The sequence below is a fragment of the Procambarus clarkii genome, chromosome 66, assembly GCF_040958095.1.
Source record: "Procambarus clarkii isolate CNS0578487 chromosome 66, FALCON_Pclarkii_2.0, whole genome shotgun sequence".
Classification (NCBI taxonomy): Eukaryota; Metazoa; Arthropoda; class Malacostraca; order Decapoda; family Cambaridae; genus Procambarus; species Procambarus clarkii.
The window spans coordinates 31,312,398-31,338,536 of NC_091215.1; the positions used below are offsets into that span (position 1 = coordinate 31,312,398).

Genomic DNA, 26,139 nt, shown 5'->3' on the forward strand with positions numbered 1-26,139 from the left:
GAGTGAGAGAGAGAGAGAGAGAGAGAGAGAGAGAGAGAGAGAGAGAGAGAGAGAGAGAGAGAGAGAGAGAGAGAGGGGAGTGAGAGAGAGAGAGAGAGGGGGGGGGTGAGAGAGAGAGAGAGAGGGGGGGGGGGGAGGGGAACTGAAGCAGAACGGATTGAGAGATGGAATTATCAGGGATAAGCGCTAAGCCATTACGACTATATAGCACTTGGAAGGGATCAGGATAAGGATTTGGGATGGGACGGACAGGAATGTTGTCCAACCACGTGGACGGTCGGGAATTGAACGCCGACCTGTATAACGCGAGACCGTCGCTCTACCGTCCACCCCAAGTGATTGGGCAATGTTTTGAGAGAACAGACGGAAGACATGGTGTCGAAAGAAGAAGATAGAATAAGAACATAAAGGACTACTCAATAGCTCGGTGGAGAGAGCTTCGGTCTCTCACGTGGGGCCCAGGGTTCGAGCCTCCTACAGCCCAGGTGAATGGAATGGAATAAGAAATTAAAACATACAAGAAAAACCGAGACAGTGAAGTAAGGACAAGTTACGTACATGTGTTCTCTGCCCCCATGCCCCGTCCTCGCTGCCCCATGCCCCGTCCTCGCTGCCCCATGCCCCTCCCTCGCTGCCCCATGCCCCGTCCGCACGGGGCATGGGGCAGTCCGTGCTTGAGCGCCCGCACGGACCGTTCCTGTCCGTCAATGAGTGGGTTTGTATTCATGTTTTAAGTGCGTTCTTGGTGGCCCAGCTGATCACCAAGAGGATATAACACCTACGAGTGATTAATGACGTCGAGAAACGCGCTCTCTCCTCCTTGAGGGTGAGGTTAATGTTTGTACTCAGGCCTGTGGTAGAGGGTGAGGGGTAGTACTTAGGTGGTGATTAATGTGGCAGCAGTAGCAACAAGGTGCTGACTCAGGCAACCCGTCGACCCGGGCACGTAAGGATACACACACACTCTTAACCTACAGTTGAGAGGCGGGACCAAAGAGCCAAAGCTCAACCCCCGCAAGCACAAATAGGTGAGTACAAATAGGTGAGTTCACACTCCAAAGCGCCATTCTTCGACTAGTACTCTCAGAATGTTTGGTAATATGTTTATTGTTTGTGATGTGTGTCTATGTATGTATTAACACGATGTACTGAACGGGGTGAGAATAGCTTGAGCTACCTCATCCCTTTGTGTGTATTTTACCTCAAACTTATTTCAATTTCGACTAATATGGAAATGTTCCTTGAGAGATATTTATATGTTGACAACATTGACTCAGACACAGTTTGTGTCCACCGACTTCTCTTGGAATCAGTATAATAATGGATTAAAGACTCTTAAAACGAAATAAGATAAGTGATATTTATCTTGCAAATTGCAGTCTCCATATCACGATTTGCCATTGATATATTTCTACGTTCACGCTGTTAATTAAGTCTAGCCGAGCCGAGCCGAGCCGAGCCAAGCCAAGCCAAGCCAAGCCAAGCCAAGCCGAGCCGAGCCGAGCCAAGCCAAGCCAAGCCAAGCCAAGCCAAGCCAAGCCAAGCCAAGCCAAGCCGAGCCGAGCCGAGCCGAGCCGTTGATAGGTTAAGTAATAATTGTAAATAAGAAGCAATAAGATGCTTATCTTAACATACTAAGAAGGTTAGGTGAGGTCGGTGTTTTCTATTAAGCTTTTCAAGGTAAACTAAACTATTCACAATCAATTAGTATATCACATATGCACTTATTAAATAAGCCAATATTAACTGTAAGCAAATGCGAGAACGGGTTGCGAGCCGAGCCTAAACTGAAGTAAGATAGTTTCATAGTGTCCCACTGGTCTCAAGATGGCGGGGTCATTTGAGCGTGCACAAGGGTCACATACAGACGGGCAGCTCCCGTGCTCCCAGTGGCCCGGTGGCCCCGTGGCCCGGTGGCCCCGTGTCCCGGTGGCCCCGTGTCCCGGTGGCCCCGTGTCCCGGTGGCCCGGTGGCCCGGTGGCCCCGTGGCCCAGTGGCCCAGTGGCCCGGTGGCCCCGTGGCCCCGTGGCCCGGTGGCCCGCCACACCAAACTTAGAAATACCCAAATTATTTGTAACTAAGTGAACATTTTTATTATTTAGCTTTCCATTTCGTTGAGAAAGAGCGGTCCCTTGGGATCAAGAGCGGTCCCTTGGGATCAAGAGCGGTCCCTTGGGATCAAGAGCGGTACTATGGGGTCAAGAGCGGTCTCATGGGGTCAAGAGCGGTCCCATGGGGTCAAGAGCGGTCCCATGGGATCAAGAGCGGTCCCATGGGATCAAGAGCGGTCCCATGGGATCAAGAGCGGTCCCATGGGGTCAAGAGCGGTCCCATGGGATCAAGAGCGGTCCCATGGGGTCACGAGCGGTCCCATGGAGTCACGAGCGGTTCCATGGGGTCACGAGCGGTCCCATGGGGTCACGAGGGGTCCCATGGGGTCAAGAGCGGTCCCAAGGGATCAAGAGCGGTCCCAAGGGATCAAGAGCGGTCCCATGGGATCAAGAGCGGTCCCATGGGGTCAAAAGCGGTCCCATGGGGTCAAGAGCGGTCCCATGGGGTCAAGAGCGGTCCCATGGGGTCAAGAGTGGTCCTATGGGGTCAAGAGTGGTCCTATGGGGTCAAGAGCGGTCCCAAGGGATCAAGAGCGGTCCCATGGGGTCAAGAGCGGTCCCATGGGGTCAAGAGCGGTCCCATGGGGTCAAGAGCGGTTCCATGGGACCAAGAGCGGTCCTGTGGGATCAAGAGCGGTCCCATGAGATCAAGAGCGGACCCATGGGACCAAGAGCGGTTCCATGGGACCAAGAGCGGTCCCATGGGGTCAAGAGCGGTCCCATGGGATCAAGAGCGGTCCCATGGGGTCAAGAGCGGTCCCATGGGATCAAGAGCGGTCCCATGGGATCAAGAGCGGTCCCATGGGATCAAGAGCGGTCCCATGGGATCAAGAGCGGTCCCATGGGGTCAAGAGCGGTCCCATGGGGTCAAGAGGGGTCCTATGGGGTCAAGAGCGGTCCCAAGGGATCAAGAGCGGTCCCATGGGGTCAAGAGCGGTCCCATGGGGTCAAGAGCGGTTCCATGGGACCAAGAGCGGTCCTATGGGATCAAGAGCGGTCCCATGAGATCAAGAGCGGACCCATGGGGCCAAGAGCGGTTCCATGGGACCAAGAGCGGTCCTATGGGATCAAGAGCAGTCCTATGGGATCAAGAGCAGTCCTATGGGATCAAGAGCGGTCCCATGGGGTCAAGAGCGGTCCCATGGGATCAAGAGCGGTCCCAGGCGGATATAATCATGTAGCAACATGAGTTATGAGGAAGGTGGTCATGACTTTAAGGAAGAACATCACAGGCAGGGTGATCCCACGTAATATTATATAGGCATAAATCTCCGACGCCAGGAGTGGTCACCCTCCATGGTGACTGTCACCCCTCCATGGTGACTGTCACCCTCCTTGGTGACTGTCACCCTCCTTGGTGACTGTCACCCTCCATGGTGACTGTCACCCTCCATGGTGACTGTCACCCCTCCTTGGTGACTGTCACCCTCCATGGTGACTGTCACCCTCCATGGTGACTGTCACCCCTCCTTGGTGACTGTCACCCCTCCTTGGTGACTGTCACCCTCCATGGTGACTGTCACCCTCCATGGTGACTGTCACCCTCCATGGTGACTGTCACCCTCCATGGTGGCTGTCACCCCTCCTTGGTGACTGTCACCCTCCATGGTGACTGTCACCCTCCATGGTGACTGTCACCCTCCATGGTGACTGTCACCCTCCATGGTGACTGTCACCCTCCATGGTGACTGTCACCCTCCATGGTGACTGTCACCCCTCCATGGTGACTGTCACCCTCCATGGTGACTGTCACCCCTCCATGGTGACTGTCACCCCTCCATGGTGACTGTCACCCTCCATGGTGACTGTCACCCCTCCATGGCGACTGTCACCCTCCATGGTGACTGTCACCCTCCATGGTGACTGTCACCCCTCCATGGTGACTGTCACCCTCCATGGTGACTGTCACCCCTCCATGGTGACTGTCACCCTCCATGGTGACTGTCACCCCTCCATGGTGACTGTCACCCTCCATGGCAACTGTCACCCCTCCATGGTGACTGTCACCCTCCATGGTGACTGTCACCCTCCATGGTGACTGTCACCCCTCCATGGTGACTGTCACCCCTCCATGGCAACTGTCACCCCTCCATGGTGACTGTCACCCTCCATGGTGACTGTCACCCTCCATGGTGACTGTCACCCTCCATGGTGACTGTCACCCCTCCATGGTGACTGTCACCCTCCATGGTGACTGTCACCCTCCATGGTGACTGTCACCCCTCCATGGTGACTGTCACCCTCCATGGTGACTGTCACCCTCCATGGTGACTGTCACCCCTCCATGGTGACTGTCACCCTCCATGGCGACTGTCACCCTCCATGGTGACTGTCACCCCTCCATGGTGACTGTCACCCTCCATGGTGACTGTCACCCCTCCATGGTGACTGTCACCCTCCATGGTGACTGTCACCCCTCCATGGTGACTGTCACACCCTCCATGGTGACTGTCACCCCTCCATGGTGACTGTCACCCCTCCATGGTGACTGTCACCCCTCCATGGTGACTGTCACCCCTCCATGGTGACTGTCACCCCTCCATGGTGACTGTCACCCTCCATGGTGACTGTCACCCTCCATGGTGACTGTCACCCCTCCATGGTGACTGTCACCCTCCATGGTGACTGTCACCCTCCATGGTGACTGTCACCCCTCCATGGTGACTGTCACCCTCCATGGTGACTGTCACCCTCCATGGTGACTGTCACCCTCCATGGTGACTGTCACCCTCCATGGTGACTGTCACCCCTCCATGGTGACTGTCACCCTCCATGGTGACTGTCACCCTCCATGGCAACTGTCACCCCACCATGGCGACTGTCATCCCACCATGGCAACTCTCACCCCATCATGGCGACTGTCATCCCACCATGGCAACTGTCACCCCACCATGGCGACTGTCATCCCACCATGGCAACTGTCACCCCATCATGGCAACTGTCACCCCCACCATGGCAACTGTCACCCCACCATGGTGACTGTCATCCCACCATGGCAACTGTCACCCCACCATGGCAACTGTCACCCCATCATGGCAACTGTCATCCCACCATGGCAACTGTCACCCCACCATGGCAACTGTCACCCCATCATGGCAACTGTCACCCCACCATGGCAACTATCACCCCACCATGGCGACTGTCACCCCCACCATGGCAACTGTCACCCCACCATGTCAACTGTCACCCCCACCATGGCAGCTGTCACCCCCACCATGGCAACTGTCACCCCACCATGGCAACTGTCACCCCCAACATGGCAACTGTCACCCCCAACATGGCAACTGTCACCCCCAACATGGCAACTGTCACCCCACCATGGCAACTGTCACCCCACCATGGCAACTGTCACCCCAAAATGGCGACTGTCACCCCCACCATGGCAACTGTCACCCCACCATGGCAACTGTCACCCCCACCATGGCAACTGTCACCCCCAACATGGCAACTGTCACCCCACCATGGCAACTGTCACCCCCAACATGGCGACTGTCACACCCACCATGGCGACTGTCACACCCACCATGGCAACTGTCACCCCCACCATGGCAACTGTCACCCCCACCATGGCAACTGTCACCCCCACCATGGCAACTGTCACCCCCACCATGGCAACTGTCACCCCACCATGGCAACTGTCACCCCCAACATGGCAACTGTCACACCCACCATGGCAACTGTCACCCCCACCATGGCAACTGTCACCCCCACCATGGCAACTGTCACCCCCAACATGGCAACTGTCACCCCACCATGGCAACTGTCACCCCCAACATGGCAACTGTCACACCCACCATGGCGACTGTCACCCCCACAATGGCAACTGTCACCCCCAACATGGCAACTGTCACCCCACCATGGCAACTGTCACCCCACCATGGCAACTGTCACCCCACCATGGCGACTGTCACCCCCACCATGGCAACTGTCACCCCACCATGGCAACTGTCACCCCCACCATGGCAACTGTCACCCCCAACATGGCAACTGTCACCCCACCATGGCAACTGTCACCCCACCATGGCGACTGTCACCCCCACCATGGCAACTGTCACCCCACCATGGCAACTGTCACCCCCAACATGGCAACTGTCACACCCACCATGGCGACTGTCACACCCACCATGGCGACTGTCACACCCACCATGGCAACTGTCACCCCCACCATGGCAACTGTCACCCCCACCATGGCAACTGTCACCCCCACCATGGCAACTGTCACCCCACCATGGCAACTGTCACCCCCAACATGGCAACTGTCACCCCACCATGGCAACTGTCACCCCACCATGGCAACTGTCACCCCACCATGGCAACGGTCATCCCCACCATGGCAACTGTCATCCCCACCATGGCAACTGTCACCCCATAATCCGACCCCCGCCTAACATGCCCTAACTAATGACGTACTTGATAATAAACTCATTATAGCATGTAATTATCATCATATTAAACTTGAGTGAGTGTGGCCGTGTGAGTATTTTCTTTTTTATTTCCAATCCGTCTTTTGTTTAAGCTAATCGTGGATTTACTCAGGATTAAATAGCGCGGATCGCGATTTAACGAGCCGCTTCGCTCTCCGGTGTCGCGTTAATATCGTAGGGTGACCTTTGTTGCCCTCTGACCTTAGTCCCACCTGAAGTTTATGATGTCCACCCTCGTGTTGACTCTGTCCTCCCCATGTTGACCTACTTTGAGCATATGTTGATCACATGTTCCTACACTTCGAGACTGGGGTGGGGGGAGGGGTGGGGGGGGGGGGGCAGGGGTTCATCTTTTTGGTGGCCGCGTTTTGTGACCTATTTTGACCCTTAAGGCCACCACGTGTTGTGAGTTAGATTGGCCTGAAGGTGTTTATGTTCGTCTTCTTTGAGTTTATGGCGAATATGTTGACCTTTTTGGACCCTATGGTGATTGTGTTGACCTATTTTTGACCCTATGGTGTCTGTTGACCTTTTTTGACCCTGTGGTGACTGTGTTGACCTTTTTGGACCCTATGGTGAATGTGTTGACCTTTTTTTTATCTTATGGTGACTGTGTTGACCTTTTTTTTACCTTATGGTGATTGTGTTGACCTTTTTTTTTACCTTATGGTGACTGTGTTGACATTTTTTGACCCTATGGTGACTGTGTTGACCTTTTTTTTACCTTATGGTGACTGTGTTGACCTTTTTTGACCCTATGGTGACTGTGTTGACCTTTTTGGACCCTATGGTGACTGTGTTGACCTTTTTGGACCCTATGGTGACTGTGTTGACCTTTTTGGACCATATGGTGACTGTGTTGACCTTTTTGGACCATATGGTGACTGTGTTGACCTTTTTTGACCCTATGGTGACTGTGTTGACCTTTTTTGACCCTATGGTGACTGTGTTGACCTTTTTGGACCCTATGGTGACTGTGTTGACCTTTTTGGACCATTTGGTGACTGTGTTGACCTTTTTTGACCCTGTGGTAATCTCAGGCTGACATAATTTGATCTATATGGTGACCGATGTTGTATTGACCCTACGATGAACAACTGTTCACCTACTTTTAACAGTAAAATGCACACCCCCCCCCCCCTCCCCCTCTCTGAAGTATATAAGCACTTTTACCCGAAGTTGACCCTTATTGACCCCTAAATCACCCAACTGCTTGTTGACCTCTTGACCCCAACATGGACCAGCCAAGACACCGTCGCGATGGAATGGGTTTTGTTACAAGTATTTCTATTTTAAATTTATTATAATTTTTAATAAAGTAATTAAGGGATGTTTGAAATTTGTTCTTATAGACGTCTCTCTCGGAGTCTTTTTTTTTTTTTTTTAGGTATCTTGCTGACCAAAGACTAATTTTAATTACCCGGTCTTTAATGGCTTTTTTTTTTACCTTTTCTGGTTTTGCTTGACACGCTATTATCTGGGCTCGATCTTTTATAATGCTATTTTATATACCTGAAGAGGGTTTCGAGTGTTCTTCTACTCCCCGAGCCCGCCCAGATTCACGAAGCAGTTACGCAAGCACTTACGAACCTGTACATCTTTTCTCAATCTTTGGCGGCTTTGTTTACAATTATTAAACGGTTAATGAGCTCCGAAGCACCAGGAGGCTGTTTATAACAATAACAACAGTTGATTGGGGAAGTTTTCATGCTTGTAAACTGTTTAATAAATGTAACCAAAGCCGTCAGAGATTGAGGAAAGATGAACACGTTCGTAAAGGTACTTGCGTAACCGCTTCGTGAATCCGGGTCCTGGCCATTTTTTCCGTATACTTTTGCAAATTATTTTGTACTTCGCAGTTGTATATTTTTACCATATATATATATGTCGTACCTAGTAGCCAGAACGCACTTCTCGGCCTACTATGCAAGGCCCGATTTGCCTAATAAGCCAAGTTTTACTGAATTATTATATTTTCTCTAATTTTTTTCTTATGAAATGATAGAGCTACCCATTTCATTATGTATGAGGTCATATATATATATATATATATATATATATATATATATATATATATATATATATATATATATATATATATGCAGAATAACCACATATGAAAAATAGAAAATGCTTAACGCGTTTTCGGCTAATTCGCCTTCATCAGAGCAAAGTAGAATGAGGATAAGATTGCTGATCAGATTGCTGATTTTTTTTGTGATCATTGTTGCATATATATATATATATATATATATATATATATATATATATATATATATATATATATATATATATATATATATATATATATATGTCGTAGGGTTGGTTAGGTTCGGTCATATATCTACGTTAATTTTAACTCCAATAAAAAAAAATTGACCTCATACATAATGAAATGGGTAGCTTTATCATTTCATAAGAACAAAATTAGAGAAACTATATTAATTCAGTAAAACTTGGCTTATTAGGCAAATCGGGCCTTGCATATAGGCTGAGAAGTGCGTTCTGGCTACTAGGTACGACATATATATATATATATATATATATATATATATATATATATATATATATATATATATATATATATATATATATTAGTATATTTTGGTAGCAGTCTTTCCTGAAGACATATATTATTAAATATGACCGAAAAAGTAAGATTAATAATTCTAACACGAATTTTCTCAATCTTTCGTACATTACGCTTCACTGTTGGAGGTAAATCAAAAATCACTTCTCCAAAATTCATTTTTATTTCTAGTCTGACGCGATACGGGCGCGTTTCGTAAAACTTATTACATTTTCAAAGACTTCACAAATACACAACTGATTAGAACGTATCTCTGATTTTATATCTACATTTGAGTGAGGTGGGAAGGGTGATGTGGCATTAACACAAGACAGAACAGGAGGGGATATTAATAGGGTATTAAAAGTATCAACACAAGACAGAACAGAAACAATGGGTATTGAATAGAAGTGTTTGTAGAAAGCCTATTGGTCCATATTTCTTGATGCTTCTATATTGGAGCGGAGTCTTGAGGTGGGTAGAATATAGTTGTGCAATAATTGGCTGTTGATTGCTGGTGTTGACTTCTTGATGTGTAGTGCCTCGCAAACGTCAAGCCGCCTGCTATCGCTGTATCTATCGATGATTTCTGTGTTGTTTACTAGGATTTCTCTGGCGATGGTTTGGTTATGGGAAGAGATTATATGTTCCTTAATGGAGCCCTGTTGCTTATGCATCGTTAAACGCCTAGAAAGAGATGTTGTTGTCTTGCCTATATACTGGGTTTTTTGGAGCTTACAGTCCCCAAGTGGGCATTTGAAGGCATAGACGACATTAGTCTCTTTTAAAGCCTCTTATGGCAAGTGCCATGCCACTTATGGCAAGTGTCATGCCACTTATGACCAGTGTCATGCCACTTATGACCAGTGTCATGCCACTTGTGGTCAGTGTCATGCCACTTATGGCAAGTGTCATGCCACTTATGACCAGTGTCATGCCACTTATGACCAGTGTCATGCCACTTATGGCCAGTGTCATGCCACTTATGGCCAGTGTCATGCCACTTATGACCAGTGTCATGCCACTTGTGGTCAGTGTCATGCCACTTATGGCAAGTGTCATGCCACTTATGACCAGTGTCATGCCACTTATGACCAGTGTCATGCCACTTATGGCCAGTGTCATGCCACTTATGACCAGTGTCATGCCACTTATGGCCAGTGTCATGCCACTTATGGCCAGTGTCATGCCACTTATGACCAGTGTCATGCCACTTGTGGTCAGTGTCATGCCACTTGTGGTCAGTGTCATGCCACTTATGGCAAGTGTCATGCCACTTATGACCAGTGTCATGCCACTTATGACCAGTGTCATGCCACTTATGACCAGTGTCATGCCACTTATGGCAAGTGTCATGCCACTTATGACCAGTGTCATGCCACTTATGACCAGTGTCATGCCACTTATGGCCAGTGTCATGCCACTTATGACCAGTGTCATGCCACTTATGGCCAGTGTCATGCCACTTATGGCCAATATCATGCCACTTATGACCAATATCATGCCACTTATGCCCAATATCATGCCACTTATGACCAATATCATGCCACTTATGCCCAATATCATGCCACTTATTCCCAATATCATGCCACTTATGCCCAATATCATGCCACTTATGCCCAATATCATGCCACTTGTATTTCACGTTACATAAATCCAAGGAGATGCAGGAGTTTGAGACGAGAGACTAAGCTTGTAATGTTCTTCCCCAGACATGGCGAGGACCTCATCGTCACACCGTTCGCCCAGATCCTCGCCTCCCTCAGATCTGTCAGGAACAACTACATCAACCTCACCAATGTCTCCACCACCAAGTGAGTAGACGCACCTGTTGTTGGTGTGGGTGTGGGGGTGTGGGTGTGGGGGTGTGGGTGTATGGGGGGGGTGTGTGTGTGGGTGTGTGGGGGGGGGTGTGTGTGTGTGGGGGTGTGGAGCAGCGGGGAATGATAAAGAAGATACGAAAAGGATAGCATTAATAAGAAAATAAGTAAGAGGGGGTGATTGAGAGGTTTTCAAAACTAGAGGTGGATGGAGAGTAATAGACAATAGTGGATTAAGAAGAAAGGAAGGATAGAGGGAAGAGAGAACAGTGGAAGGATAGAGGGAACAGTGAACATGGAACGGTGAGGAGGGCGGAAGAACGTGACAAAGTAGAGGAAGATGAACAATTGTTATGAATTATTCGACATTTAATCAGCTGCAGGTGTAGGGAGCAGGTCAGGGCCTGCAGGTGTAGGGAGCAAGTCAGGGCCTGCAGGTGTAGGGAGCAGGTAAGGGTCTGCAAGTGTAGGGAGCAGGTCAGGGTCTGCAAGTGTAGGGAGCAGGTCAGGGTCTGCAAGTGTAAGGAGCAAGTCAGGGCCTGCAGGTGTAGGGAGCAAGTCAGGGCCTGCAGGTGTAGGGAGCAGGTCAGGGTCTGCAGGTGTGGGGGAGCAGGTAAGGGTCTGCAGGTGTAGGGAGCAAGTCAGGGTCTGCAGGTGTAGTGAAGCAGGTCAGGGCCTGCAGGTGTAGTGAAGCAGGTCAGGGTCTGCAAGTGTAGGGAGCAGGTCAGGGTCTGCAAGTGTAAGGAGCAAGTCAGGGCCTGCAGGTGTAGGGAGCAGGTAAGGGTCTGCAGGTGTGGGGGAGCAGGTCAGGGCCTACAGGTGTAGGGGAAGCAGGTCTGGGTCTGCAGGTGTAGGGAGCAGGTAAGGGTCTGCAGGTGTAGGGAGCAGGTAAGGGTCTGCAGGTGTAGGGAGCAGGTCAGGGTCTGCAGGTGTGGGAGAGCAGGTCAGGGCCTGCAGGTGTAGGGGAAGCAGGTCTGGGTCTGCAGGTGTAGTGAGCAGGTTAGGGCCTGTAGGTGTAGTGAAGCAGGTCAGTGCCTGTAGGTATAGGGAGCAGGTCAGGGTCTGCAGGTGTAGGGAAGCAGGTCGGGGCCTGCAGGTGTAGGGAGCAGGTCAGGGTCTGCAGGTGTAGGGAAGCAGGTCGGGGCCTGCAGGTGTAGGGAGCAGGTCAGGGTCTGCAGGTGTAGGGAGCAGGTCAGGGTCTGCAGGTGTAGGGAGCAGGTCAGGGTCTGCAGGTGTAGGGAGCAGGTCAGGGTCTGCAGGTGTAGGGAGCAGGTAAGGGTCTGCAGGTGTAGGGAAGCAGGTCAGGGCCTGCAGGTGTAGGGAAGCAGGTCAGGGCCTGCAGGTGTAGGGAAGCAGGTCAGGGTCTGCATCCCTTCACTACCCCTGCTCCCCCATGACACTACCCATCACCACCCACTGCTCCCCCCCCCCCCCACACACACACATATGATGGGATATGAAGAGCGTCTGTAGGAACTGAACCTTACGACACTAGAGAAAAGAAGGGAGAGAGGAGATATGATAGGGACATATAAAATACTCAGGGGAATTGACAAAGTGGAAATAGATGAAATGTTCACACGTAATAATAACAGAACGAGGGAACATGGGTGGAAATTGGAAACTCAGATGAGTCACAGAGATGTTAGGAAGTTTTCTTTTAGCGTGAGAGTAGTGGAAAAATGGAATGCACTTGGGGAACAGGTTGTGGAAGCAAATACTATTCATACTTTTAAAACTAGGTATGATAGGGAAATGGGACAGGAGTCATTGCTGTAAACAACCGATGGCTCGAAAGGCGGGATCCAAGAGTCAATGCTCGATCCTGCAAGCACAAATAGGTGAAGTAGGTGAGTACACACACACACACATCTCCTTAGCGACACATCACCTCTCTGAACGCTAGAAACCACCAAAGGTATGATGAGTGTAGAGGGGGGAGAGAGGCAGGTTGTGTGAGGAGAGAGTGCCACCAGTAGGTTTAAAGCTGTCATTGCGATGAGGTGGGTGGCCGTATACCAGCCAGCGGGGCCCACGAGACCACATTCCCACCGTCGCTCTCCCGCACATCTCAATCATGGCGCCTTAACTCGTACTTACCCAAGCTCCAAATCGCTACGAAGTTGTCCATAACAACACTAATAACCAACAAATTCACAGGAGCCGTCTTCTTGAGAGGTTATCTTGAGATGATTTCGGGGCTTTTTAGTGTCCCCGCGGCCCGGTCCTCGACCAGGCCTCCACCCCCAGGAAGCAGTCCGTGACAGCTGACTAACTCCCAGGTACCTATTTACTGCTAGGTAACAGGGGCATTCAGGGTGAAAGAAACTTTGCCCATTTGTTTTTGCCTGGTGCGGGAATCGAACCCGCGCCACAGAATTACGAGTCCTGCGCGCTATCCACCAGGCTACGAGGCCGTAATGAGGGTTCGAACCTATACGGCGAGGGTTCCCAGACGCGCACTAGTCAACTGTGTAACAATGTTGGGTTGAGGACGATCTCAAAAGCGCTTCGGGGTTTCTTAAACTGTTTAGTAAAGACAGCCTAAGCTGCCATGCTTGAGGCAAGAGGAAGAGCCGGTCGGCCGAGCGGACAGCACGCTGCACTTGTGTTCCTGTGGTCCCGGGTTCGATCCCAGGCGCCGGCGAGAAACAATGGGCAGAGTTTCATTCACCCTATGCCCCTGTTACCTAGCAGTAAAATAGGTACCTGGGTGTTAGTCAGCTGTCACGGGCTGCTTCCTGGGGGTGGAGGCCTGGTCGAAAACCGGGCCGCGGGGACACTAAAGCCCCGAAATCATCTCAAGATAACCTCAAGATAAGAGATCTCAGCCTCCCTGGTGGAGGAGCCAGCATTATTGACTATGATGTGTACCTGTCATAATGACTCCTGGTAGTAAGAATGTTGGATATATGGACTGAAATATTCAGCCCATGACTCGACACGTTGTCATGCCTGGCGGTCATTCCTACTCGGATACACTCTTCCAGTGGCAGTCCAGTTGTACACAAAAGCATTATTATTGCTTCCTTGTGGGTGAAGGAGCAGGACTCTCCCAGCACCCACTCTCTTGTGGGTCAGTTGAGGCAGACTCCTCCGCTCGCCGGCTGACCAGGTGTAAACACCAGCTGACCAGGTGTAAACACCAGCTGACCAGGTGTAAACACCAGCTGACCAGGTGTAAACACCAGCTGACCAGGTGTAAACACCAGCTGATCCACCTCTCTATGATGGTCGCTGCAACGCGTTCCCAATTTGTGTCACTTAAGTCCTATTATATAATAAGGGGACAAAGAGTTGTATAGTTCCGTCAGCGCGCGCGCGCCCGTGCATGTGTGCGTATGTTGTATGTATGTGCGTGCGAGCATGTGTGTGTGCTTGGGGGGGGGTCTCTCTCGACATGTGTGTTCTAGCATATATATTTCCTTGCTAGACGTGCTTGTAGGCACGAGCATCAGCTCCCAAGTCCCGCCTTTCGTGCCATTATTAGTATAATGCTATGAGTGTTGTGTTGGGGCGGGCCAGAGGGAGCTGCGGTAACTCACGTGTATCTTGATCCCACAGGTCCAGGCGGTCCAGCGCCGCGGCAGGCTGCTCCACACCTCAACCCAAGAGCTTCACCTACGGAGGTGAGTCCTCACCTACCTACCTACCTACCTACCTACCTACCTACCTACCTACCTACCTACTTGCCTACCTACTTGCCTACCTACCTACCTACCTACCTACCTACCTACCTACCTACTTGCCTACCTACTTGCCTACCTACCTACCTACCTACCTACCTACCTACCTACCTACCTACCTACCTACCTACCTACTTGCCTACCTACTTGCCTACCTACCTACCTACCTACCTACCTACCTACCTACCTACCTACCTACCTACTTACCTACCTACTTACCTACCTACCTACCTACCTACCTACCTACCTACCTACCTACCTCCTGCCTTCCTCTATACCCCCTAGTGCACCACCTAGGGCCAGGTCCTCACCACCTTCTTCCCCGTACTTACCATGTACATTTAGGGCAGTTACGATCCTCAACACTTCTCTCCCTCATGTGGACCTCTAACTCCTCCTCCTCCCCCCCTCTAACTCTAAGATGTATTAGAGGGGTGTATGAATGCCTCTAATACACCTGTATATCAGTGACCCAAGTACCTGTCTCCCTCTTCTCCATTTCCCCCTTTCTGTCTGATACTGTAAAATACATGTAAAGGTTTAAATTGGTAAAGCAAGAGTGTATGGAATAGTGCTGGACACATTTTAGCACAATAGAAGTTATCTTTAAAACTGGTTAATTCGGGTGTGCGAGCAATAATAATATCAATTATTATATTATTCTCACAATTGGCACACGATTATTACACACACACACACACACACACACACACACACACACACACACACACACACACACACACACACACACACACACACACACACACACAGTTGAGAGGTTGAGAGGCGGGACCAAAGAACCACAGCTCAACCCCCGCAAGCACAATTAGGTAAGTACCACACATATATATATATGTTATATATTCATTGAGATAATTATATGAAATTAGGGATTCTTAATTAACTCCTTACTGTTTTAATTAAATAAATTCAATTTTAACAATAGTTTTCCACCAACATGTGTCATTTATGCAGCTGCCCCCGGCCTATACGAAGTGTTACAGTGTGTGTCAAGTGCTAGCTGTGTGATGTTGTAAATCCCCATCTTGGAGTGTAGTTAGTCAAACATGGGTATGTGGTCAGTAGCCTCATAATGGCACTTTGGATGCATTATGAGGATATCGTCAAGAACACGAGTTAATAAAGTGATTACAAAGCTCCAGGTACCTCATACCAGCGGATCTGAACCATCTAATGACTGGGCCTTCGGTGATGTAGTGTGGGAGATCATGCCGCAGTTCCTGCTCACAGAGTTGGCACCTGGAGTGCTCAGGATTGGGAGATCCGTCACCTGTAGCCACCTGCCACAGGTAACGGTAACCCAACCTGATCCTGGCAACCACTGTGTCGCACAGGTGGAAACTTAGTACCAAGATGAGCCACAGGGACATTAGAAAGAATTTTTTCAATGTCAAAGTACTTAATAATTGGAATGCACTAGGAAGTGATGTGGTGGAGACTGACTCCATACACAGTTTCAAATACAGGTATGATAGAGCCCAGTAGGTTCAGGAATCTGAGCCTTCTGGGCACCAGTTGATTGACGATTGAGAGGCGGGACCAAAGAGACAAAGCTCAATCCCCGCAAGCACAACTAGGTGAGTACAGTCTGGTGGACGTTTTGTGCTGCCCATAAACATAGATTTTGTATCTAAAAAATCATAGCTTTATATACTAGTGCTGTCAGGCCTTCGGAAGCCTGTGATTTCGGTCCTATCAGAACAAAATAGTCTCAACAGAGCACACTTTTTTTATTATTATTATTATTATTAACATATTAGGTACATCTGCATTAGTGCAGCTGCCCTAGACTATATGAAGTGGAGCACAGTGTGTCAAAAAAGCTAACTAGGTGATGCTAAAAAATCCCCATCACACAGGATGGTTAGTCATACAGAGGCATGTGATAAGCGGTCTGCACTGGCAGACTCCGGATGCATTTTGAGGATATCAACAACGCAAGATTGAATAAGGTAGCAGTGGTAATACAAGTCCCCATCTCGCAGGATGGTTAGTCATACAGAGACATGTGATAGGCAGTCTGCACTGGCAGACTCCGGGTGCATTTTGAGGATATCAACAACGCAAGATTGAATAAGGTAGCAGTGGTAATACAAGTCCCCATCTCGCAGGATGGTTAGTCATACAGAGACATGTGATAGGCAGTCTGCACTGGCAGACTCTGGGTGCATTTTGAGGATATCAACAACGCAAGATTGAATAAGGTAGCAGTGGTAATACAAGTCACAGCACACGAGAAAATTAGTGAAGATTAACTCTACGGAAAATAAACATCACATTCTATTAACTTTTGATTGTATCACAGAAAACGGGATATTTATATAAAGGATTCATGGGGGTGACTTGTATTGTCGAAGAATAATAGGAATTTTTCTTTGTTGATAGTATGTGCGTGTTTTTGTGCGTGCGTGCGTGCGTGCGTGCTCTTGTGCGTGCATGCTCTTGTATGTGCGTGCGTGCTCTTGTACGTGCGTGCGTGCTCTTGTACGTGCGTGCGTGCTCTTGTACGTGCGTGCGTGCTCTTGTACGTGCGTGCGTGCTCTTGTACGTGCGTGCGTGCTCTTGTACGTGCGTGCGTGCTCTTGTACGTGCGTGCGTGCTCTTGTGCGTGCATGCTCTTGTGCGTGCATGCTCTTGTGCGTGCGTGCTCTTGTGCGTGCGTGCTCTTGTGCGTGCGTGCTCTTGTGCGTGCGTGCTCTTGTGCGTGCGTGCTCTTGTGCGTGCGTGATCTTGTGCGCGCGTGCTCTTGTGCGCGCGTGCTCTTGTGCGCGCGTGCTCTTGTGCGCGCGTGCTCTTGTGCGCGCGTGCTCTTGTGCGTGCGTGCTCTTGTGCGTGCGTGCTCCTGTGCGTGCGTGCTCCTGTGCGTGCGTGCTCTTGTGCGTGCGTGCTCCTGTGCGTGCGTGCTCCTGTGCGTGCGTGCTCTTGTGCGTGCGTGCTCCTGTGCGTGCGTGCTCTTGTGCGTGCAAACTCTCGCATGTGTACTTAATATCATGGGAATATGTTTTAAGTTGACTGGATGTGTACATATGTGAATTTCCTTTGTTGGGAACTGGAATAAGCGATAAGCCTGTTAGGCTTATCGAGGTCCCTATGCCCAAAATCATCGTGCGTACGCACACGCGCGCACACATTGAAGACACTAAACTTTTTCAGTGACGGAGTAGATAACAGATGGAATGCATTAGGCAGTGATATGGTGGAGGCTGACTCCATACACAGTTTCAAGTGTAGATATGATAGAGCCCAGTAGGCTTGGGAACCTGTACACCAGTTGGTTGACAGTTGAGAGGCGGGACCAAAGAGCCAGAGCTCAACCCCCGCAAGCACAAATAGGTGAGCACACACACACACACACACACACACACACACACACACACACACACACACACACACACACACACACACACACACACACACACACACGGGAGCCGGCCGGCCGAGCGGACAGCTCGCTGGACACGTGATCCTGTGGTCCCAGGTTTGATCCCGGGCGCCGGCGAGAAACGATGGGCAGAGTTTCTTTCATCCTATGCCCCTGTTACCTAGCAGTAAATAGGTACCTGGGAGTTAGTCAGCTGTCACGGGCTGCTTCGTGGTGTGTGTGTGTGGGGTGTGGGGGGAAAAAAATAGTAGCAGTAGAAACAGTTGATTGACAGTTGAGAGGCGGGCCGAAAGAGCAGAGCTCAAACCCCGTAAGCACAACTAGGTGAATACACAATATATCGGTTAAAAAGGCAGGGCCCATGAGCTAATAGCTCGATTGTGCAGACACAAATATTAAACATACACACACACACGCTCGCCGACATTTAATAAGAATTTTTTCAGTGTCAGAGTTGTTAACAAATGGGATTCATTAGGCATGCTGCCTGTGGTGGAGGCTGACTCCATACACAGTTTCAAATGTAAATATGATAGAGCCCAGTAGGCTCAGAAATCTGTACACCAGTTGATTGACAGTTGAGAGGCGGGACCAAAGCTCAATCCCCACAAACACAACTAGCTGAGTACAAAGGAAAAGAGTAACTGTGACTTCCTTGACTGTGGACATGGCTTCTGTTGAGAAAGAGCCCAGAAGCCATGTCCACAGTCGAGGAAGTTGCAATAAAAGCAGCAACTTCACCGGAGGCAGCAAGGTGCAGGGGCCAGCTAATGGAAAGGAAAAAGAGCAGTAGTAATGTTAGGTATTAGGGAACAAGAAGGGTTCATGCAGGAAGAGTGTAGGGCTAAGGACAAAGCCGCAGTGTCAGGCATCCTGATGGAAATACAAATGATATAAATGGAAGGGTCTGAGCAATTCATTGACAAGTTTTTCCGGCTTGCCCGGTACAACAAAGACAAAAATCAAATGATAAACGAACTGAAGAACGAGGCGACCAAAGAGGACATTCTAGTAAAGAAAACTAAACTCCAAAATGTAATGGAATTCCTTCAGAGGGACATGACTAGGGACAAGATAATGCAGGCAGCAGATACAAGGAAAAGGCGCAGGGAGAGGGAAGGGAGCCAGGGAGCCACAGCCTCCAGCCCAACAATCCCAGAGGGGAGTGGGGAAACCACAACCAGCAATTCAGAAACCCCAGAGAGGACTGCAACACCCCCCACCTGCCACCCCATAGGAGCCCCTCCTCCCCACCTAAAGCCCAAACCCTCCCTTCCCCCTACACAATGCCTATCATGTCACCCCATATCCTCCCTTCCTCTTCACCCCATGCCCCCCAGCCTCACCATCCCCTGGTCGTCCTCCTGCCCCAAGCAGGCCAGGCAAGATCTAAGCCCTCCATCCCCCACCCCACCTCCCTCCATACCCCTGGTAACTACCCCACAGAAGGACAAACCTACCCAAATACGTTTGGGTAGGCCTGATTGAATCAAATTGGTTCAATCAGGCAAGTAAGGAAGGAAAGCAATTAAGTACAAAAATATGGAGAAACAATAGAAATGACAAAACAATTCTAAATTGTTCTAAACACAATTGTTCTAAAACAATGGAACACCTGAGAGTAGAGGAAGAAATCAAAGGGCCATGAATGAGTACTTCAGAGTGAGGAGAGAAGCAGACAGACAGTATGAAAATATCACGAGTAAAGCAGAGACCCAACCAAAACTGTTCACAGTAACATCAGGAGAAAAACAGCAGTGAAGGAACAAGTGATGAAACTGAGTAAAGGGGAGAACAGATACACAGAATGACAAGGTGTGTGAAAAACTCTACAAGAGATTCCAGGAGGTGTTCACAATAGAACAAAGAGAAGAATCGATAAACCATGTGCTGAATGTGACAAAGGCTGTTGGGTCTGACAGAATCTCACCATGGATACTAAAAGAGGGTGCAGAAGCACCAAGTGTACCACTCTCTATGGTGTATAACCGGTCACTGGACACAGGAAACCTACCAGAAAGCTGGAAGACAGCTAATGTAGTCCCAATAACCAAAAAGAGTGACAGGCAAGAGGCACTGAACTACAGGCCACTTTCCCTAACTTGAATACCATGTAAGTTGTGTATGTATCATTATGACCCCCGTGGCCCCCTCCCCCAATCCTCTTCTCCCTTCACCTCTCCACCGCCCTCAAACACCCTTTATCTTGCCCCACTCCTATCCTGAGCCACCACCTCCCACTTACCCCTTTTCCACCCCAAACCCCATACCTGCCCCTGCTTCTAGCACACCCCCTCTTTCTAACTCCCTACCACTCAGACCCACTATGCCCTTCAGACAATCCTAGCTGCCCAGATCCCATTCGCCCCTCCCCCTCCAGATCCCCCCTAGTTACTCAGACCCCATCTGCCCCCCAGATCCCCTCAGCCACTCATCCCCCTCCCTATTCCCAGGCACTTCCCACCTCACAACCACTTATTGGAGATTGGACAGCATCCATCTCTCACCTGCAGCACACACCGAGGGAGACGTATAGGCAGATGAGCTATGAACTCCGGTAACAATGTTTCCAAGAAGAGTCTCAAGGTTTGGTACACCAATGTTGATGGGGTATCCAATAAAACAGAGGAAATAAAAGAAAGGGTTAGTGAAGCAGATCCTGACGTAATTGCAATAGTGGAAACTAAAATAAATGATATGATCTTGGATGCAATCTTTCCAGAGTGATACCAAGTGATATGAAAAGAGGACACAGAGACAGGGAGGGGGATGGGACTCTTGTTTGTTTTAGTTCTGGAATCAATTTAGATGCATGTCTTTGAACCTTCACCTATTTATTGATGTGCTTCGTGAGATATGGACACCATTCAACCACTAACATGTTGCAATTTTGGTCTTACAAAGGTCGTGAATAATTTCTTTAATATTTGGCCATCCATATATTTGGAAAGTGTAGGATAGGCTCCTTGCACAGTGCTCTTCCTGTGGTCCTCTGGTGACAGCTGTCTATCCAACACCTCCCATAGATCTCTCTCTTTACCAGAATTGATTTTTTAAATCTTTTTTGAACAATTTGTAGCGTGGGCGTGTGACCTATTATTTAATATTCCACATTCCATAACGTGACATTTATATACGTTAAATTCCATTTGTCAAGTGTTACTCCATATACTTATTTGTCGAGGTGTTCTCGTAGGGCGTGGCAGTGGTGTAGGTGTCTTATCTGCCCCAGTATCTTGCCGGCCTCGTGTCTGTGTTGGGGCGGGTAGTGGGAGGGTTGATATGTAGTGGGGTGGTGTTTGTGTGTGGGGAGGAGGGGGTGGTGTTTGTGTGTGGGGAGGAGGGGGTGGAGCTTGTGTGTTGGGGAGGGGGTGGAGCTTGTGTGTTGGGGAGGGGGTGGAGCTTGTGTGTTGAGGAGGGGGTGGAGCTTGTGTGTTGGGGAGGGGGAGGGGGTGGAGCTTGTGTGTTGGGGAGGGGGTGGAGCTTGTGTGTGGGGAGGAGGAGGAGGAGGGGGTGGAGCTTGTGTGTGGGGAGGAGGAGGAGGGGGTGGAGCTTGTGTGTGGGGAGGAGGAGGGGGTGGAGCTTGTGTGTGGGGAGGAGGAGGAGGGGGTAGAGCTTGTGTGTGGGGAGGAGGAGGAGGGGGTGGAGCTTGTGTGTGGGGAGGAGGAGGAGGGGGTGGAGCTTGTGTGTGGGGGAGGAGGAGGAGGGGGTGGAGCTTGTGTGTGGGGGAGGAGGAGGAGGGGGTGGAGCTTGTGTGTGGGGGAGGAGGAGGAGGGGGTGGAGCTTGTGTGTGGGGGAGGAGGAGGAGGAGGGGGTGGAGCTTGTGTGTGGGGGAGGAGGAGGAGGGGGTGGAGCTTGTGTGGGGGGGAGGAGGAGGGGGTGGAGCTTGTGTGTGGGGGAGGAGGGGGTGGAGCTTGTGTGTGGGGGAGGAGGAGGAGGAGGGGGTGGAGCTTGTTTGTGGGGAGGAGGAGGAGGGAGTGGAGCTTGTGTGTGGGGGAGGAGGAGGAGGGGGTGGAGCTTGTGTGTGGGGGAGGAGGAGGAGGGGGTGGAGCTTGTTTGTGGGGAGGAGGAGGAGGGGGTGGAGCTTGTGTGTGGGGGAGGAGGAGGGGGTGGAGGAGGAGGAAGAGGAGGGGGTGGAGCTTGTGTGTGGAGGAGGAGGGGGTGGAGCTTGTGTGTGGGGGGATTAGGAGGGGGTGGAGCTTGTGTGTGGGGGGGAGGAGGAGGGGGTGGAGCTTGTGTGTGGAGGAGGAGGAGGGGGTGGAGCTTGTGTGTGGGGGAGGAGGAGGAGCGGGTGGAGCTTGTGTGTGGGAGAGGAGGAGGGGGTGGAGGAGGAGGAGGAGGGGGTGGAGCTTGTGTGTGGGGGAGGAGGAGGGGATGGAGGAGGAGGAGGAGAAGGAGAAGGGGGAGGGGGTGGAGCTTGTGTGTGTGGGGAGGAGGAGGAGGGGGTGGAGCTTGTGTGTGGGGAGGAGGGGAAGGGTGGGGAATGAGGCAGGGCTTGTGTGTGTTGGAGAGGGTAAAATGGTTCTTTGTGTGGGAGGAATTGGTAGGTTTTGTCTGTGGGGAGGAGGGGAGTACCGGGGGAGGGGACTCCTCCCTCTGTGTGTGGGGGAGAGGAGGGGTAGAACTTACCTTTGTAGGTGGGGGAGGGGGAAATGGGGGTGGTACTAGACCGGGTGGAGGGAGAGAGAGAGAAGAGGGGGGGACTTTTGTATGGTAGCCCCCAGCAGAGATTGTATTAACCTTTATTATTAGCCCTTGCTTATTTATTTTTAATGTATTAAATTTATTGTTGTATTTTGTACTCACTTGAGTGTATTCCCCCCCCCCCTCCCCCTCCTTCTCAGCCGTCATTCGAGGCCATTTAATGTGTCACTTTCAGCGTTAAACACGTTTAATATAAATCTCAATACAACAAGTACCAGGGGAACATGTCCTCAAATAATGGGAGAAAATAAATGATCGGTGGTGTGGGGGGGGGGGCGGTGGTGATGGGTGTAGGGGCGGATTCATAATTTCCTTTGCAAGCAGGATACATGTTCTCTGCAAGCAGGATACATGTTCCCTGCAAGCAGGATACGTGTTCTCTGCAAGCAGGATACGTGTTCTCTGCAAGCAGGATACATGTTCTCTGCAAGCAGGATACGTGTTCTCTGCAAGCAGGATACATGTTCCCTGCAAGCAGGATACATGTTCCCTGCAAGCAGGATACATGTTCCCTGCAAGCAGGATTCAGAATGTTATCGTCTACATTGGTCAGTTCGTCTTTGGCATTCTTGCCGCACATTACTTAAATGGTCTCGCTTATGATAATTAGAAATACAGGTGTAAAGGTTAGGTTAATATTCATTGCAGATTAGAATTACAAATTTGTATCTCTATCGCTTGGTGTTGGTGGCCTTGTGACACTTGGCGTGTAGTTTTGTTGTTAGGACGACATCATGTGCTATGAAGTAACACACACACAGGAGACATGATCACTATCTACAAAATTCTCAGAGGAATTGGCAAAGTAGATAAAGATAAACTGTTTAACACGGGTGGTACGCGAACACGGGGACACAGGTGGAAACTGAGTACCCACATGAGCCACAGGGGACGTTAGAAAGAACTTTTTCAGTGTCAGAGTAGTTAACAGATGGAATGCATTCGGCAGTGATGTGGTGGAGGCTGACTCCATACACAGTTTCAAGTGTAGATATGATAGAGCCCAGTAGGCTCAGGAATCTGTATACCAGTTGATTGACGGTTGAGAGGCGGACCAAAGAGCCAGAGCTCAACCCCCGTAAGCACAACTAGGTGAGTATACACACACACACACACACACACACACACACACACACACACACACACACACACACACACACACACAGGCAATGACGAACCAGCGAGACTCGACCTAGTCTTCACTCTGAACGACTCCGACATAAGAGAAATCGGTTTTGAGGACCCAGTAGGAATGAGCGACCACAGTGTACTGGTGTTTGAGTACTTGATTGAAGAAGGGTTATTGAACTCGAGGAGGGATACCGAAACCAAAAGGTTAGCATACCGAAAGGGAAACTATGAGGGGATAAGAAAATTCCTAACAGATATAGCATGGGAAACAGAGCTCAGGGGAAAGACGGCCCAAGATATGATGGATTACATCACGCAGAAGTGCAAGGACGCAGCAAACAAGTTTGTCCCAGTCCAAAAGGAAAACAGAGAAATGAAGATGAGAAACCCATGGTTTAATCAAAGATGTAGGCTAGCTAAGCAGCAAAGTAAAAGGGCATGGAGAAACTATAGGAATAACAGGACACTGGAGAGCAGAGAAAGATACCAGAATGCCAGGAATGAATATGTCAGGATGAGAAGAGAGGCAGAAAGACAATACGAAAATGACATCGCAAGCAAGGCAAAGACTCAGCCTAAATTGTTGCATAGCCACATTAGGAGAAAAACAACAGTAAAGGAACAGGTTATGAGATTAAGGATAGGGGCGGAAGGATTCACTACAAATGACAAGGAAGTGTGTGAGGAATTGAATAAGAAATTCCAGGAGGTCTTCACCTTAGAACAAGGAGAAATTCCAGAGGTAAGTGAGGGAATAGCTAACCAGGAACCACTGGAAGAGTTTGAGATTACCAGTGGGGAAGTAAGGAAGTGTTTACTAGAGTTGGACGTGACGAAGGCTATAGGCCCAGATGGAATCTCCCCTTGGGTTCTAAAGGAAGGAGCAAGAGAACTGAGCCTACCACTCTCCATAGTGTATAACAAATCACTGGCAACAGGGGAACTGCCAGATACTTGGAAAGCAGCTAACGTAGTCCCGATATACAAGAAAGGGGATAGACAGGAGGCACTGAACTACAGGCCAGTGTCCCTAACCTGCATACCATGCAAGCTGATGGAGAAGATTGTGCGAAAAAAACTAGTGGAGCATCTGGAGCGAAGGAACTTTGTAACACAGCATCAACATGGGTTCAGGGATGGCAGGTCCTGCCTCACAGGGTTACTTGAATTCTACGACCAGGCAACAAAAATAAGGCAAGAAAGAGAAGGGTGGGCAGACTGCATATTTTTGGATTGTCAGAAAGCCTTTGATACAGTGCCACACAAGAGGCTAGTGCGAAAGTTGGAGATGCAGGCTGGAGTGAGAGGGAAGGTACTCCGGTGGATAGAGGAATACCTAAGCAACAGGAGACAACGAGTCTGTGTGAGGGGTGAGGTCTCAGATTGGCGAGACGTCACAAGTGGAGTCCCGCAGGGGTCAGTCCTTGGACCTATACTGTTTCTGGTATATGTAAATGATCTCCCAGAGGGTATAGATTCGTTCCTCTCAATGTTTGCCGACGATGCAAAAATTATGAGGAGGATTGAAACAGAGGATGATAGTAGGAGGCTACAAGATGACCTGGATAGACTGAGTGAATGGTCCAACAAATGGCTGTTGAAGTTCAACCCGAGTAAATGCAAAGTAATGAAACTAGGCAGTGGAAACAGGAGGCCAGGCACAGGATACAGAATAGGAGATGAAGTACTTAATGAAACAGACAGAGAGAAAGATCTAGGAGTTGATATCACACCAAACCTGTCTCCTGAAGCCCACATAAAGAGAATAACGGCTGCGGCATATGCGAGGCTGGCTAACATCAGAACGGCGTTCAGGAACCTGTGTAAGGAATCATTCAGAATCTTGTACACCACATATGTAAGACCAATCCTGGAGTATGCGGCCCCAGCATGGAGCCCGTACCTTGTCAAGCACAAGACGAAGCTGGAAAAAGTCCAAAGGTATGCTACTAGACTAGTCCCAGAACTAAGAGGCATGAGTTATGAGGAAAGGCTGCGGGAAATGCACCTCACGACACTGGAAGACAGAAGAGTAAGGGGGGACATGATCACAACCTACAAAATCCTCAGGGGAATCGACCGGGTAAACAAGGACGAACTTTTCAACACTGGTGGGACGCGAACAAGGGGACACAGGTGGAAGCTGAGTACCCAAATGAGCCACAGAGACGTTAGAAAGAACTTTTTCAGTGTCAGAGTAGTTAGCAAATGGAATGCATTAGGAAGTGATGTGGTGGAGGCTGACTCCATTCACAGTTTCAAATGTAGATATGATAGAGCCCAATAGGCTC

The 26,139-nt window shown here is 49.8% G+C and overlaps 1 protein-coding gene across 2 annotated transcripts in view; it reads left to right on the forward strand.

Annotated features, from left to right (window-relative positions):
* The window catches only part of dnc (phosphodiesterase dunce), a gene marked incomplete in the record, with an annotated part of 535,642 nt that overhangs the window by 315,241 nt on the left and 194,262 nt on the right, over positions 1 to 26,139 (forward strand). For both annotated transcript variants that reach the window (XM_069310042.1, XM_069310041.1), the window contains 2 exon segments: positions 10,817 to 10,918; positions 14,489 to 14,553. In XM_069310042.1, the coding sequence (XP_069166143.1) occupies positions 10,817 to 10,918; positions 14,489 to 14,553 (167 nt within the window).